The sequence below is a fragment of the Labrus mixtus genome, chromosome 3, assembly GCF_963584025.1.
Source record: "Labrus mixtus chromosome 3, fLabMix1.1, whole genome shotgun sequence".
NCBI lineage: Eukaryota > Metazoa > Chordata > Actinopteri > Labriformes > Labridae > Labrus > Labrus mixtus.
The window spans coordinates 30,567,012-30,581,448 of record NC_083614.1 but is presented as its reverse complement, the minus strand read 5'-3'; the positions used below and the strand labels follow the sequence as shown (position 1 = coordinate 30,581,448).

Here is a 14,437-nt window from a genome sequence, read left to right as displayed (position 1 = left end):
CCTCTGATGCAGACTTTCAACACTCTCTGAGTCTGCCTTTCTGCAGACTCTGCTGTGAGATTTACCCAGAGTTCATTGCTAACTTGGTTTTGACATGACGGAAACCTGCCAACAAGTTTAAGGGACAATTTGAAGCCAAGTTAACGGTAATTAATTTTGTGGTAATTTTGGCCTATAGCATATTTAAAGAGTTATATAGTGAATATTTGAAAACACAAAGTATTAACTTTATCTTTTTAAATCTGACTTTTAATAGTTTGCTTAATTATATGAAAACTACTGAAAGATATCAATCAAGCTAAGACACTTTACAAAAGAGGTCAAAGACCTTACTCTTTTTCTTATAATAACTGGGTTGATAAACAAACACAGCTGTTTTTGTAAATGTTTAGTGGCCCATTTTTCCCCTCAGGTAACGAGGGTGGCACATTCCTCTTCAGACTCGAGCCCTCACACACTGTACGCCTTACACCGTTAAAACCTGTCAGAGTTCAGTGCTCAGGGTTTAGGGAGATATTTGGATCGGGTCAATGAGGCCTCATCACAAACCGCAAAGAGGAGAAACTTGTGTCTCATCAAAAGTGTTCAAAATGTAATTTTTGCTCTTATTAAGGCAGCAGACTTAATGATGAGATAAACTGTTTGTTTCTGTAAATGTTTGTCTGCTAAACTTACTAAAGCTACAGACTGAGATGTGGATGATCTGCTGAAGTGTGAAGGTTGTTTTCTTCAGTTAGCGCACACACTGCGTCACTTAAAACATTCAAAGTGTTTCATAACTCATCTCCCCTCCACACACCGGTTCATCAAGTACGACATGAGGCGGTGCATTCTTCTGAAATATCTTTATTACAGTCTCTGAGCAGTCTAATCACATTTCTTTAAAAAAAAAAAAAAAAAAAAAGGAAAACAATCGTCACACATCTACAAAGTGAACACAGGTTTTGATCTACAAGGCCTCGTAACACAGACGTCAGGAAGAGGAGAGAGTCTGTGATTCACAAAGAAACAAACCATGTGTCTGGATAAAACTCTGTGACTGACATCTCATTATGAATACTTTGATTTATTTTTTTTATTTCAAATCAGAGCCAAATGTGTCAAACGTTCATTTGGAATCATTGAACTTTCTGGAGTGTTTTTTCTGCCACAGCGTCTCTACTCAGTGCAATCATTGATAATAAATCGGCTTTGTCCATGAAGAGTTTAGAGTCAGTGTGGAAGGACAGACTGTGGACAAGTTTGAAAAAGTGGACATTAACCAAACCCCCAATATTTAAGATCTTCCAGCTCCAACAAGAAGATAACATCGAACCTTCTTTAGATCACCGTCCAATGAAAGCATGTCGCTTCTAATGTGGATTTTTGTTTTTAGTGAAACAGTCATAAAAAGCAGTTTTAAATACCGACAGATTTGATGATATTTACAAATGGTAGAGAAGAGATGTTAGCTTATTAAAGACACATGACGCTATAAGAAAATGTATAAGCTACATGGACAGCGGTTAAAAGGTTCATGGTTCAGTAAAGTTCCTGTGAATCTGTGAAGTCTTTCCCCCCTTCAGTCGTCAGTAACCGTCTCATTTATTTCACTCCTATGACCCTCTTAAATATTATTTTAATTATTTCATATTTCCTACAAATCAAACCCTCTTTGTCTTATTATTAATACGTCTGCCTCAGGTGTGCTTCATTGTTGTTGTTTTGTTCAGAGAGAGGTGGCTCGGCTGACCCCCCCCCCCTCCTCAGAACAACACAGGAAATAAAGGATAAAGGAAATATATATTTGCAAACCCCGACAGTGTCAGAGCCAAACGTTCATATTTTTCAAACAAAGAAACACACGAGAAAGAAAAGCAGAAACCAACTAAAGTTCTGAAATCAAAGTAAAAGGCGTTGATTTGATTTGTTAAAAAGGCGACTGAGTGAGCCTTCACACTGCTCAAAGGTCACTGGGACTACTTGACCTTTTCTAAATGCATTCTGGGTCCCCAGGGTGAAAGAGTTTCTCAGACTAACCTCCACTCTGTTGTGTTTTAGGATCCAGACTTAATCATCAATCAAGTGCTGAACACAAACCTACATTTAAGTCTCAGTCTCTCTCCTACCTGTCAGTGTGTATCTATTTGTGTGTGTGTAGTTCTGTCTACTTGCTGCTCCCCTCCCCCTCTCCCCCCTCCTCCTCCTCCACCTCCTCCTCCAGTTCGACCAGAGCTGCGTGCCGATTGGCCTGAGAGCCCTCGCTGAAGAAAACCTTCTTGATCACGCCAGATTTGGGCGCCCGGATGGTGTGCTGCAGAGACGACAGAAAGACGACTTTTACTACCAAACGCAAACGCTTCAGTGTGTGTGTGTGTGTGTGTGTGTGTGTGTGTGTGTGTGTGTGTGTGTTCCTGTGTCAAGTCCCTCACCTCCATCTTCATGGCGATCATGACCATCAGAGCGTCTCCTACAGCCACTTTGTCTCCAACCTTCACCAGCACCTGAACACAACACAAAGTACACACTGTTTGTATCTAACAGGAAGTTACTCGTGTCTTTGTTACAGCGTGTTTCAATGACTGTAATCTTCTTTATTATGAGCTGCATCTTTAAATTATCTCCAGTGGTTCAACAGATGACAGTATGTTCATCGGTAGTTTAATTAATATTGATGAAAAAGTAAAAAAATGTGCAAAATACTGATTTGTCTTTGACTACAGCATCTCCCAGAAAGTTAGAAAGTTTTTTGTCTTACTAATAACATATTATTAATTCTAAGAACACTGAACATCTTAGGTAAACAAAAGTACACTCAGGTGTCTCTATAAATAAAAACAACAGACACATGAAGCATGAAATCACCGTCCTGTCAGAGTCCATTGTTTTTATATCAGCTGGATTTTCATTTATTCTTTATTTTTTATGTTATATTTTAAAGGCTTTATATGCTTTTGATCCAGCAGATGTCGCCCTTGAGCTCCAGCATGAAACCAAAACAACTCGCGCTGCATTGTTGTGTTAGCATGCTAATGCTAGCGATCTTTATTCTGCTCGTATCTTCACACTGCATGTAAATTTACCTGAAATGAGCGTGATCTAGAAACACAGTTAAGCAGTGAGTACAGTATGTTATTCTTCTTTTCTCTAGTCCCTCAATTAAACAACTTTTATACGCGAGGGGAGGAGTCAGCCGGCCATCCGGGCGATGTAAACAAACTGAAGATAGGACTCTGAAAACTCTGAAAACATCACAGACAGTGGGACTCGGGTGTTACACCCATTGTAGACAGTCATGACTCACAGAGTTATTTTCAGAGGATATACTTGATTTATACATTTAAGTGTGAAAAATCACATATAAAGACTTTAAAGGACTAATATGTAAGATATTTACTGAATTCAATCCTAAAATGACCTTATTCATATCACTGAACATTAAGGGTCACGTTATGTTGAAGTGCAGTCTTCGCTGTTGACAACGCAGCAGCCGGTATGTCCTCCTCCTAAGTTTGGATTCAGGTGTGAAATGGTCTGTTTTTGTTTTGACCAGAGAAGTAGGCGGTTTTAAGGCACACCCAGGCAAACCTCAAACCAACAGGTGTGCAGTGATGAAAGCGACCTGACATAAAAAGCATCTGCATTTTTCTGATAAGCTCCACGACCAGAAACGTGCTCAAACTAGGATCAATATGAATGTGAATAAAATTGAAAAATGAAGAGAAGTTAGACCGCAGAAAGGTTTGAAGGTTCCTGCGAGCATCGACTCTTTGGAGGAGGGGAGGAGGGGGGGGGACGGCTCTCTTCATTGTTTTGATGTAATATTCAGTCTTTCATATTTCTTTTCCTGCTCTTGTTTTCCTTAATGTTGGTTTCATATTACTCTGAGTAATCGGCTCACCTTCTCGATGGTTCCAGTCATGGGGGCCACAGCTCCTCCCTGAGCGCCGGAGCCGCTCACACCAGCCAGATACTTGGGCACAGGCACCGACACTTCACAGCTCCCCTCCTGCAGAGAGATGTAAGCACGTCAGAAACTGAAGCGACAGTTAAGTGGCAGCCGGGGTAAGAGGATCTGAAGCGTCTTTAATTTTCCTGTGATGTCAGAGACGGCGAGGGTTTGTCCCCGGCCACCAGTCCTAAAGATGAAAGACACTAAAGACGGGAAATAAGGACAGTTTGAGCAGCTTCAGGGGAACTGGAGTTCTGGTTATATGGACAGTAAACAGGACGAGCTATGTCATAAAGAAATCGAGATTTTATACGATTTCTGAGGCAAATAGAGACAGCGGCTGAATGTTGACACGAGTCAGAGTTTGATGGAGTCACTGAAATCTTACACACGACAAACATCACTTTTTCACTTTAGGTGAACACTTCTGCTTTCTCACTAACCTTGTAAAGATAAGCTTTAAGAAATAGTTTAAACAGATATATGTCTGTCCCTGGTTGGTGGTTAAAGCATTTAGCGTTGCACACAGCCACACGCACTAATAGGTCTCTCCAAACACTTTGAACTAAACTAAAGAACACAGCAGCCTGAAAATGATTGATTTATTTCTGTGTGAATGTTTAAAGAGCAACAGTCACCTACATTGTTGCAGTCATGTGCAAACTTCCATTTGAAGGATTTTCTTCCACATTACTTTCATTTCAGCACAAATCTCACTTGGATTATGGTTTTATTTTAAATTGAACAACTTTTTTGTATATAACTTTAAAATAATGGGTAAAATATGCATTTTTTATATCAATTCAAATGCTTTTAGGGAAGGAATCTCGCAACCCCCTCTCAATGTCTCCCGACCCCCACTTTGGGGAACACTGACCTAAGGAACACTAAGTTTCTTCTTCCTATTATCTTATTTATTAAAATCTATTTTGTAATTAAAAAAGTTAAATCAGCTTTCTGAACGTGATGTTTATGTTTGTTTATTTGTCCCACTAGTTATTGGTAAATATGGAAAATATTTGTGGTTTGAAATACGCTAACTAATGATGATTTTGGGGTATTTTGATAACAATTTGTCACTCTTCTGCACTTTCTTTTACACCAATCTAAAAGCTGTTTGTATTTTAAAAACTCACCTGGCCTTCCTTCAACAAAAATAATCTGAATTTAAAAGTTTTTACAACATTAGAAAAATACTTTTTCTGTCATTTCACGCTGACATAAATTCCTGTCCATTAAAGATGAACATTTCCTTTAATGAAAGAAAAATAATAAATATAGATCACATGTTTTTGTATCATAAGAGCTGTTAATAACATACCGTTGAGAACAGGTGCACTGTGTTGTCCAGGATCACCAGTTTGGGACGAGACTTGACTCCATTGACTGAACAGTGCAGGAACGAGGCTCCGCCTTCTTCCTCCACCTCTCCAGTCACATGGTACGCCTCCTCTCCAATCTGAGAGAAGAAACACACTCGTGATAAACATAAAGACATTAAGAGACTCAGCTAGAGATCATCTTTGCTTAAAGGTTATGAGATGTGGTTGAAAGTTCCTTAAAAAGTTTCTGTCAGTTCTTATTCCCTCACATTCAAACTGTAATGAGTTGTCAAATCCAAAATGTACCATCCATCAGCGCACCAGGCTGTCTGATGTAGTTTACGATTTGATCCAGCAGAGGGCGCTCTCAGCATAAACTCACCATTTCATGCCATCTTGACCTCAGTAAATGAAGACGGTAATGTCGTGGCAAAAGCAACAGAGGAGCCAATCAGGAGATGCAAACTTACATGACAGAGACTCGTCTCTCTGCAGACAGCAGACACAGGGTCGCTACATACCCAAAAATATTTCTGTACCAGGAGCGTTTTTTAGGCTCATTATCGATACGGTCAAATGAAGTTAAATGTTTTTGTGTCAGTGTGGAGAAGTCAGTACAAATATGATTTTTTTTTAAAATAATGTAAACTAATGTAAACTTCAGTTCCTGGTGCTAAAATAACATTTTGATCCTCAAGTTTATTGGAATTCATCGGCATGTAATGGCATATAAAAATGAAACAATACCACTATTGTGTTGACTACAGTCAGAACTCAAATAAATCTCAAACATCTGAAACATTTTACATTGAAAACAAACATCAGGAAATAAAAGGTGTCATTAACTATGTTTGACGGAGGCTCACCTGCATCGAGTAGCTTCCATCTTTGTTGTAAACGACGACCACATCCACTTCTAGAGACACAAACAAGAGGTTTATTTTGTCATTTCTTAATGTCCAATCAGTTTGAAGGAAAATTAAAGAAGCCACCACGAGGAGGCAATGAAGTGACTAAATGCAGAGTCTTTATTTTAACATCATCATCATCATCATCATCATCATCATCATCATCATCATCATCATTACACTGACCCCGCTGCAGACAGCAGGATTATTCTTGACCTCTGGGTGACCTTTTGTAAAAGAAACTTTAAATAATGTATTTAAGTTCACAGAGAAACTGACACTGACTACGAGTCACTGATCCCCTGAACTCATCTTCATAATAAATTAGACATTAAACGTCCCATGTATCCGTCAGTTTTAACCTTCAAATCATTTAACCAATACACCGTGTTTAATGATCCTGTTTGTAGATACTTGACGAGAACATGGATACAAAAATGATCCATCTACATGTCTATATATACACACGAGATGATGTGTTGCTCTTACAAACAATGATTTTGTCTACACTTATTGTTGAAATTGTGGAGAAACAAATGATACACTTTCCAAGAGGTGAGCGTAAATCTGTACTTTTTTTGATGATCTGTTTTTACTTTATTGCAAAAAATAAGAACGCTCTTAATTAACTGCATGTTGTGGGACACTACTGCTGACTTAAAATCATTAAAGAAGATTTTCTGACTTATTGACAGCTATTAAAGAAAAATGAAGAATTTCCTATCCTGCCACAAAGTCCATATAGAACACAAGTTTAGTCAATCCTGATATAATGATTCAACCACAAATCTGAGAATATGTATATATATATATAAGAATATGAGAACATTTCAGTCACCTCTTTTAAATAAAGTCTACTTTGTTTATATCTTGAAAATCGAATGTTTTTTTAGCAGGACAAAAGAAAAATCTGAAGAAAGTTTTGTGACATATTCTCTCTCTTTTAGTATGAAGACGACAGATTGAGAAACGACAGGATAAATAAGTAAAACATACATTCATCAGGACTGTAATCTAGAGTCTCTGATGAAAAATAATTGCATTGCAAGCCTGTGGTGTATTTTCTTTCTTCTACTCTTCAATCATTCTTCTTCCTTACACTAGGGGGCAGTAAAGAGTCCTTCTTACTTTTCTCTCCCACTTGCAGCGTCATGTTTCGGTGAAACTGAATGTTGCTTCTCCACCCGCTGCTGGACCCAAACGGGGAGAAGGGGTCTGAAAAAACAACAACACACACACCACGTACACTTAGTGAACTTTTTCATCTCATATCTGCTGGATATCTGCTGAACCTGATTAGGAAACTGTTCCACCAGTGGAGGTCTGTGTGAACTCCTGTGTGTCTCTCCTCTCCTGCAGCACCAGGCCCAGGGCCGCCTGACAGATCGTCGCCCCAGAGGGGGCTGTCGGAGCCGGGAAGAGGTCGGCGTAGTGCTGAGGGATAAAGCTGGTGGTCACGTTGCCGGCCTCGAACTCCGGGTGACCCGACAGACTCAGCAAAAAGTCAATGTTGGTGTTCAGTCCAACGATCTGAAGACGGAGAGGATGCAAAGAAAGTTAAGACACCGAAGCAAGAAATACAGGCCTTTTTCTCTCGATTTGTTCAAATGAAATGTTTGAACCGTATATATGTCTTACATTGTACTGTCGTAAGCAGTACCGCAGCTTCTTCAAGGCGGCAGATCTATCTTCTCCCCACACCACAAGCTTGGCGATCATTGGGTCATAATGTGCCGACACCTCGTCCCCTGGAATCAAACACACAAAAGCATGCAAAATACATTTTTAGAAGTTCTCTTCATACCAAAGCCTATCCTTAAATACATTTAGCTAATTTTGTTACAATAATGTTGAGTAATGATAATGCATAATCACTGATTTAATATGTCTTACATGTGCTCCTTAATATACTTATTTTTTAATAAAAACTCCATAATGAACAGAGCTTAGGTTAATAGATCCACACTCATCAGTTCACTGCTTTGATTCTGCCTTGAATTTTCCAGTTGTCTCTTTGCTTGATCCTTTGACTAAACATCTGTCTTTGTTTAGTGTGTAATCAGGAGAGATATTGTGTTGTGGTGCAGATTGAATGGGAGATCTCACTGTAATTACAATCAGAGCGTCGGGTCTAGACTCCCTACCTTCCCTGACTCCGGTCTCTATGCGTGTGTGTTGGTCTGCTGGAGGGGTGGAGAGATGCAGCAGAGGCCCCGCCCCTGGCAAGAAGTCGTTGTTTGGGTCCTCTGCGTAAATGCGCGCCTCAAAAGAGTGTCCGCTCAGTATGATGTCATCCTGGAGAAGAGGCAGGCGCTCCCCTGCTGCCACCTGCAGGAGACAAAAGAATAAACATCAGTGTGACTGAATTAACAACTTCATGGTTATTTTTTGTCCTCCGGCTGGCAGCATGTCTTCTCACCCTGAGCTGCCACTCCACCAGGTCGGTCCCAGTGATCATCTCAGAGACGGGATGTTCCACCTGCAGCCGTGTGTTCATCTCCATGAAGTAAAAGTTATGCTGTGCGTCCATGATGAACTCCACTGTGCCTACAAAGGACGATTAAACACTACTATGTCAGACACTGTGTTCTGGGTCTGAGACTCTGTGGTGAGACGTGTGTGTGTGTGTGTGTGTGTTTTGGGTATTCGGGGGGTCTCACCTGCCCCTACGTAGTTGACGGCCTTAGCTGCTTTGACGGCTGCCTCTCCAAGTTTCCGTCGAACCTCAGCACTAATATCAGGCTGAAAAAAAGAAAAAAGGAAAAGACAAGTGAATAAAGTAAAATTAAAATGGTGAAATAGAAAATGACCTTTTAGAAATATGGTTGTATCCTCTTTGAAAACAAAGACTTTCAACAGACCCAGTATACTCAGCCATGTTTTCACCTCATGTGAACTTCCTGCTAGTTTGACCCTGATGGAGGTCACAAGCCGAAACATGTCGGTCTGATTTGTTAATGAAGTTGACCTTCATACTAAAAGTGTTGCTGGAGCATTTTAACCTCTTCAGTTTGACACGTTTTATTTCTATATTATATATTTTTATTTATTTCTACAAAACAGTGAGTCTGAAAATTTACTTCTTACATTTATCTCAATAAAAGTCCCTCTGCACCTTTAAGGAAAAGCTAAAGACCCAGCTCTTTCATGAATACCTACTAACTTAATGATGATGGTCTCCATATTATTGATGATGATGATGGTAATGACGATGGGTTTTGTTTGATAACGACGACTTATAAGATGGTTTCTATACTGATTAGAGCTCTCAAGAACTGCCCTCAATGTTGTGCTTTGCCTCTGGTCACTTCCTGTCAGCACCTGTGTGTCCAATCAGACTCAAAGCTGATCGTTTGCTCTTACTGACATTGTTCCCTTTTTTTCTAGATCCTTGCTTGTGTTGTTCTTACTCTCTGATGTACGTCGCTTTGGATAAAAGCGTCTGCTCAGTGAATTGTAGAATTGTAGTAAAAGTGTCCAAAAATTACATCTGAGGGAAAATTCTATTTTTTTCTGAAAATGACACATTTGCTGTTTTTGGGATCAATATGAAAATTCGTAAAGCGAGGGTATCAAACAACGTGTTCCTTACTGAAAGACAGTCCTTTCAAAATATTTATTTTATCATTTTTTACGTGCAATTTGATCTCTTTCATAATGAGAAAGTCTTTCACCAGGCTCTCAAGAGATTTCATATGACCCATGAGCTTGTACTTTTCTCTTTCAAAATAAATATCCAACAAAGAGAATTTTAATGACACATTTCTCCAGAAATCCTGAATTTAAATCTCAATGAAGGTCTATAGCTTTGTGTGTCATATATAAATTCATCTGGATAAAGTCCGAGTAAGAGTTTTTCAGGAGTTTTCTGCAAGTGTGAAAGCCCTATGAGCCTTTTCTACAACAGTAAATCCATGTGACCATCACCACCCACTCACCCCTGGTGCTTCCTCGATGATCTTCTGATGTCTCCTCTGGACGCTGCAGTCTCTCTCAAACAGATAAACTGCGTTACCGTGCATGTCCCCGAACACCTGAACCTCCACATGCCTACAGGACAAAAAAAAAAACAGAGAAGAGTTCACCAGGTGGGTAAAGGTGGCGGCGCTGTCGGTCGGCAGTATCAAGTAACTGAATGAATTTTTTTTACCTGGGATCTTCTACGAACTTCTCAACCAGCATGACGTCATCGTTGAAGGATTTTCTGGCTTCCCTCCTCGCTGACTCCAACTGCTCCAAGAAGTCTGTGTCTGACCGTGCAATACGCATCCCCTGAACACACACACACACACACACACACACTTAATGTTCCATTGAGTTCCTCTGTCAGACTTATTGAAGCACCCTTTCACCCTCTCACCTTGCCTCCTCCTCCACGGACCGCTTTAATCATCACCGGGAATCCTATCTGGGCCGCCTCTGCTTGCAGTCTCTCGTTTGATTGGTCGTCTCCATGGTAACCGCCGATGATTGGCACCCCAGCAGCTGACATGATGTGTTTGGATGTGCTGAAGGAGGAGAAGACGACAAAGCAATGAAATACGATTGCCGTATTCCCCTTTTTCTGCTTGCAGAGACACAAAAGCCTCCACAAACATTTTAAATACCAACATACATGTTTTGATCTAACGTTTATATTTAAGACGTTCAGGGAATATTCATGTGTATTGTTTTGATGTGAATGTGTGCTACCTTTTGATGCCCATGTCTCTGATGGCAGAGGACGGCGGTCCAATAAAAATGATACCTTCCTGTTTACAGGCCTCTGCAAACTCTGTGTTTTCTGACAGAAAGCCGTAACCAGGGTGGACCGCCTACACACACACACACACACACACACACACACACACACACACACACACACACACACACACACACACACACACACACACACACACACACACACACACACACACACACACACACACACACACACACACACACACACACACACACACACACACACACACACACACACACAAGTCTCTTTCAGCAGGAGTTGATTCAAATTAAAGCATTACTCCTCAACCAAAAAGTGAATTATATAAACACGTAGAGAACATCTCACATGTGATCCAGACTGTTTTGCCACTTCCAAAACTTTCTCCATGGAGAGGTAACTCTGCTGGGAGGGCGGCGGGCCGATGTGGTACGCTTCATCCGCCTAAAAAAGAAAATAACAGAACAAAACAGAAAACACAACTTGAGCAATGCGTTTTCTCATCGTGAACGGGGAGAACAGACTGAGTAAAAAAAATATTCAAAGAATCGGCTCTTTCCAAGACAGAAACATTCAGATCTCACCATGGCCACGTGCATGGAGTCTTTGTCCGCGTCGCTGTAAACAGCCACAGAGCGGACGCCCATTTTCTTGGCCGTGCGCATCACACGACACGCGATCTCTCCGCGATTGGCGATCAACACCTTTTCTATCCTTCCCACCCCTTCAACAAGACAAAACACAAACTTGAGTTTTTTTTCCTCCACAACGATGACAGCACACCTAAAACAAGACGACACCTCAGCCGTCACTCGTTCAATCAACATGTGCAGACAATTATTTATTTTGACCCAATGACTTTGCAGGCAGACGGACAGAGCAGAATATCCGGGGAGAGTGGGGAATGACATTCAGGAAAGCAGCCGGAGGTCAGACTTGAACCCAGCCCCCCCCCCGCTTGGAGTACTGTAGTGTTCATACATGGGGAGCGAGTGACCACTAGGACCATTAGCGCCCCAATGCAAAAGTTTTTATAGGACTTCAAACTATCACTCTCAAAGATTTATTGTCATAAAGGTCAGATAGAAACAGCCACAGTTCTGCCTCAAATCAGCACTAAATCTGAACCACTAGTGATCATTGTTCATCTGAACAGGTGAGGAGGACGTGCAGTGGGGCTGCCAATTTAATTTAATTTGAATTGTGTTCTGTTTTGTTTTAATTAAAGTTTTGTGAAAGAGGGGCAGATATTATAAGATTAGTCTTCTTTCGGCGGCTGTGGCTCAGTTGGTAGAGTCGCCGCCTCTCAACCGGAAGGTCGAGGGTTCGATCCCCAGCTGGGAAACATGTCCTATGTGTCCTTGGGCAAGACACTTAACCCCAAATTGCTCCCGCTGCTTTGTTGGCGGTGTATGAATGGGATTAGTTACTTCTGATGGATGATACTACAGAGCGATCACTACCATCAGTGTGTGAATGTGTGGATGTGACATGTGGTGTAAAAGAGCTTTGAGGAGCCGGAAGACTAGAAAAAGCACTCTACAAGCTCAAGTCCATTTACCATTTCTGCTTCTTTTCATTCAAAATTTGAGATTTTATGTTTGTTTGTTTTTCTTAACTTTATTGTTTCTTTGAATGAAATAAAATTGACAAAATTAAAAAAAAATTAAAAAATCTACTTTTTATACTGATGGACATTTTTCTTTGGTGCTGTTTTATTAGTTCATATTTATTTATATATGTTTTGTCTTATGAAGTTTAATGTCCACACTAACGGACTTTTCTTGACATACTGTTGTTCTAGATCAGGGGTGGGCAACTGGCGGCCCGGGGGCCACATGCGGCCCCCATCAACCCCCAACGTGGCCCTCGGGTCAATTAATTGGAAACATGAAGAAAACATGACAAAAATCTGCCATGAAATCATGAAAACCAGAAGATTACTGGTATATGTCAAGTTAAATAGGGTAATCATTTTTGTATTCTACAATTTGGCCCTCTGGCGGTGAGAGTTAAATGAATGTGGCCCCTTGCTGTGACCAAAGTTTCCCCTCCCTGCTCTGCATAATGCACTTCCTGTTGTGTATTATTTGTCTACCTGTCCAGGGACAACAGGTGGAAATTGCAATTACATTTAATAATGCAGCTGCAAAAATAAATAAATAAAATAAATAATTCTTGCTATTTTAAACACTTGATATTTTTACAGTTAATCCACTTGAAGGACAAAAAGATTAAAATGTCCTTCACTGCGATTGGAGAACAAATTTAATCCGACTAAGCTGTGAAAGAGAAACTACAGCAGGGGACGGTCACAGCAAGGGGCCACATTCATTTAACTCTCACCGCCAGGGGGCCAAAATGTAGAATAAAAAAACGATTACAGTCGATTATGTCTCAAATTTAACTCAACATGTAACAGTGATCAGATATTATTCTGGACACATTTCTGGTTTTCATGATTTCATGGCAGATTTTGTCATGTTTTCCAATTAACTGATGTGTAAAAATTGACCTGAGGGCCACGTCAAGGGTTGATGGGGGCCCGCATGTGGCCCCTGAGCCGCCAGTTGCCCACCCCTGACCTACACCAACATGTTTTCTGCAGAGACATTCACATAATTGATGATGATTTCTACTGAAAGGTGCTTTTACTTGACTCACCTCCTGACACAAACCTCACACCTCTTCTGGACCATGACAGCTTCCTGAGGAGAAGAAAAACAACTTCACAACTATTACAATCACAACATGGGCTGCAGTTTTTTTTACTGTTTTAAACAACACTTAACTTCACAATACAAGAAAAAAAACCTCATAAAAAAAGTTGTTCCCTTTTTGAGTGTAAATCCAAAACAGAGTCTGCTACCTTTATTTAACCTTGCTCAACTTTTATCTGATTCATTGACTCGTTTCAGGGGGGAAATCCTTTAAATCAAGAATATGACATTAGTAGTAAATTATGTATTTGTCTGCACACAACAGCACCACTAAATAATCTATAAAGTGACGTTTTGCAATGAAGGAAACACATTCACCTGTAAGGTTAGCTCACACCTCAGCTAGCATTAACACTGGTCGGATCAAACTTGATAGCAATGAGATAACGTTAAAAATTAATGCAAAACAAAGCTCGTTTGTGGAAGATAATGTGAGAGGCAGTGACGGGATTGTAGCAGGTGATGTACTCACTGTGTGAATATCCTCAGACCCTGCAGAGTTGGGAAACTCAGGATAACTGCAGCCATAGCTACGAGCTGCTGAAGCTAGAGAGCTAATAGCCTGAGCAGCTGAGCAGGAAAAGGCGAAGCGGTAAATGTACTAACAAAAGGTCATAAACGGGTTCAGTTCGGCTTTTACTCCAGAAAAACAACCCTAATATAAACAACAGATTAATACACCGGGATTCAAACTCATAAACTTAAAGCACAAGACAAAAAGACACGCTTGTAAATGTCCGTATCATCAGGTTATGACCCGTCCGAGGACTCGTAGTTTCGACAGCCAATAAGAAAGAGGAAAACGGAGGTGTGGAGGAAACTGCAGTTTCTAAGAA

The 14,437-nt window shown here is 40.5% G+C and overlaps 1 protein-coding gene across 1 annotated transcript; it reads right to left on the bottom strand.

Moving 5' to 3' along the window:
* Window positions 1-830: 830 nt before the first annotated feature.
* Window positions 831-14,377, bottom strand: mccc1 (methylcrotonyl-CoA carboxylase subunit). The gene is made up of 19 exons (XM_061034548.1): window positions 14,074-14,377; window positions 13,546-13,589; window positions 11,466-11,605; window positions 11,230-11,325; window positions 10,854-10,975; window positions 10,522-10,669; window positions 10,312-10,433; window positions 10,100-10,211; window positions 8,822-8,903; window positions 8,581-8,708; window positions 8,306-8,489; window positions 7,800-7,909; window positions 7,475-7,691; window positions 7,290-7,376; window positions 6,120-6,169; window positions 5,253-5,390; window positions 3,881-3,988; window positions 2,412-2,483; window positions 831-2,293 (listed from the first exon to the last, which is right to left on the bottom strand). Exons 1-19 carry the CDS (start codon window positions 14,127-14,129, stop codon window positions 2,147-2,149), a joined length of 2,163 nt encoding a protein of 720 aa, XP_060890531.1. The 5' UTR covers window positions 14,130-14,377; the 3' UTR covers window positions 831-2,146.
* Window positions 14,378-14,437: the final 60 nt, after the last annotated feature.

What these genes read in the sequence shown, in the direction of transcription:
- mccc1 (XM_061034548.1), bottom strand. Translation starts at nt 14,129, where the DNA reads ATGGCTGCAGTTATCCTGAGTTTCCCAACTCTGCAGGGTCTGAGGATA. An exon ending in TGGTGGAGTGGCAGCTCAGG is followed by an intron (nt 8,490 to 8,580) that starts GTGAGAAGACAT and finishes TGTCTCCTGCAG; the next exon opens with GTGGCAGCAGGGGAGCGCCT. An exon ending in TGATCGCCATGAAGATGGAG is followed by an intron (nt 2,294 to 2,411) that starts GTGAGGGACTTG and finishes TCGTCTCTGCAG; the next exon opens with CACACCATCCGGGCGCCCAA.